Source organism: Tachysurus vachellii, chromosome 25 (genome assembly GCF_030014155.1).
Source record: "Tachysurus vachellii isolate PV-2020 chromosome 25, HZAU_Pvac_v1, whole genome shotgun sequence".
Taxonomy (NCBI): Eukaryota; Metazoa; Chordata; class Actinopteri; order Siluriformes; family Bagridae; genus Tachysurus; species Tachysurus vachellii.
The window spans coordinates 485001-487500 of record NC_083484.1 but is presented as its reverse complement, the minus strand read 5'-3'; the positions used below and the strand labels follow the sequence as shown (position 1 = coordinate 487500).

General features: G+C 36.6%; 1 protein-coding gene across 3 annotated transcripts in view; it reads left to right on the top strand.

Annotated features, from left to right (window-relative positions):
* Positions 1–2500, top strand: part of sh3kbp1 (SH3-domain kinase binding protein 1) — a 36450-nt gene that overhangs the window by 23205 nt on the left and 10745 nt on the right. For all 3 annotated transcript variants that reach the window (XM_060861311.1, XM_060861310.1, XM_060861309.1), the window contains exon 3: positions 1353–1470. In XM_060861311.1, coding sequence (XP_060717294.1) covers positions 1353–1470 — 118 coding nt within the window. The remainder of the gene's footprint in view (positions 1–1352; positions 1471–2500) is intronic.

Below are 2500 nucleotides of genomic sequence, written 5' to 3'. Positions count from 1 at the left end.
ATTTACAGAAATAAACCCACCAGTGTTCAGCGCAGGGATGAACAGATTTACACTCTTTATAAAGAGAGAAAAGAGACACGGTCATGTAATAAAGAGCTGCTCAGAAAGAGGAAATAACAATTTAATAAAACTACTAACAGAATAAAGGTGGTGTAAATATTAATATTAGAAGATTTGGACAATTAAAAAATAAATAACAGAAACACATTATTGGTTTGTGTTATTAGCATCATCATCATCATCATCATCATCATATCCTGCATGTTCCCACGTGGTAAATAGAGTTCAAATTGAAATACAATCTTTTTTATGATAATAATTTTGAGATTACGACTGATTGTGATTATCGTTACTGAGGAATTTCACACATTTGTTTAGTAATAATAATAATATTATTTACAATAGTTTAATAATTTATTTTTACATGGGATCTAGTTCTGAACTTTTAATGTGATTTAACCAACTTTAATGATTCAGGATGGAGAGAGAAAGAGAGAGAGAAAGAGAGAGAGAGAGAGAGAGAGAGAGAGAGAAAGAGAAGCAAGATGATGTGGAATGTGAGGAAGGATGTTGATGAACTTTGACCCCTGATTAAGACGTGGTGTTTTAAACTGAGCTGACAACCAAACCCACATATGGAGAAGTGCTTTGTGTGTGTGTGTGTGTGTGTGTGTGTGTGTGTGTGTGTGTGTGTGTGTGTGTGTGTGTGAGTGGTTTATTCCTCCTCTGTGCCTTACTTCATTCAGGAAATGAATGAACAACCCCCCAGACCCCCCCACCTCTCTCTCTCTCTCTCTCTCAGTGTCTCTCACCCACTTTAAAGCAGTGTGTTGGTGTGTTGTTCAGTTCTGACTTGTTCCAGTAGAACAGAATGACCCTTGTGATGTATAACTATCCTTCTATATCCATGCTGTAACTCGAGGTCACACTGCAGTGTGAGTCGTAGTGAAAATGCAGATGTACTCAAATTTGATATAAATGCTGCAGAAAATATTAGTTTGTTTTTATTTTTTAAAGAAATTAATTTTATATTCATAATTTGTCTCAATTTGTTTTGTTTTGTTTATTTCTCCATTTTGAACTGAAAATAATTTTAAACTAATTTCTTTATTGGTGCATCATGTTCTGTCTTTAACACAAAAAAAACACAAGCAGTTTAAAGTCATTTCTAATAAATCTGCATGGAAATCTGATTGGCAGGAAGTCACATGACCATGTGAGAGAGACAGACGTCATATACAGTAAATCAATTTCACTCCTCTTTCTTTCCGTTCAGGACATTAGTGCTCTCTTGCACCTCCTGGTGGCATTTTAAAGAACTTTTCTCAATTTTTCTCCTTCCTCTCCTGCAGGAGATTAAAAAAGAGGTAAAGAAGGAGCTCAGCTCGGCCTCTCAAGCGTCCAAATCAGATCTGTCCAACGGCAGCCCCAGTCCCAGATCAGAATCCAGCATCAGACCTGCCAAGAAAGGTAGAGACACTGCAGATGAACTGATCGACATTTCTCACAGTTACACATGTGTAGTAACACGTCTGATGTCTAATGGACGTGAAACAGATTTTTACCTTATATTAATGTTTAAACACATTATCCGTAGCCTCAGAAGCTCCACCCATACCGCATCAGATCTGATTGGTTCTCTGTCTCTGAGTGTTAGCATTATTACTACAGCAATAATAATTGTAAACAATGAGAAGTTTTAGTTTGAAACATTCTGTCTGTTCTGGACATTCTGGACATTCTGGACATTCTGGACATCATACACATCAATTATGTTTGGTTTTCATCAGTTACTCCTTGGAGGCAGTTAAACGGAGCAGTTCCACTTTAACCTCCTGGAGTTTTGATCAGTTTGTGCTTTTTCAAGAGAAGTGAAAACAGCAGTAATGTTAAATGGAGCATGTGAGAAGGGTCAAAGGTCAAGTCAATGACAGTGAGAGCTGATTACAGACTCGTACAGAGAGACAGGCTTCACACCTCCGGAAATAACTCAAGACTTTAATTAGGAAGAATTATAAAACGGGACATTTTAGATAGATAGATAGATAGATAGATAGATAGATAGATAGATAGATAGATAGATAGATAGATAGATAGATAGATAGATAGATAGATAGATAGATAGATAGATAGATAGATAGATAGATAGATAGATAGATAGATAGATAGATAGATAGATAGATAGATAGATAGATAGATAGATAGATAGATTTGTGATACTTCCTTAATCACATTTTCATTGTTTCCCCAGTGTGAAGAAAACAACACACACACACACACCACCAGTCTCCGCCCCCACACCCTCCAGAGAGGCTCCTCCTACTTTCACAATACATTATAGTTCACTGAAACACAGACCTACAGTGAATAGTGCTGTATTTGTGTCTCCATCATACGGCACTGGGTGACTAACACTAAACTGTTTACCATATATGGCTATTTGTGGGTGTGTTTATGTAAACGAGCAAAGAAGAACAAAGTAAAATATTGAGAATGTGGA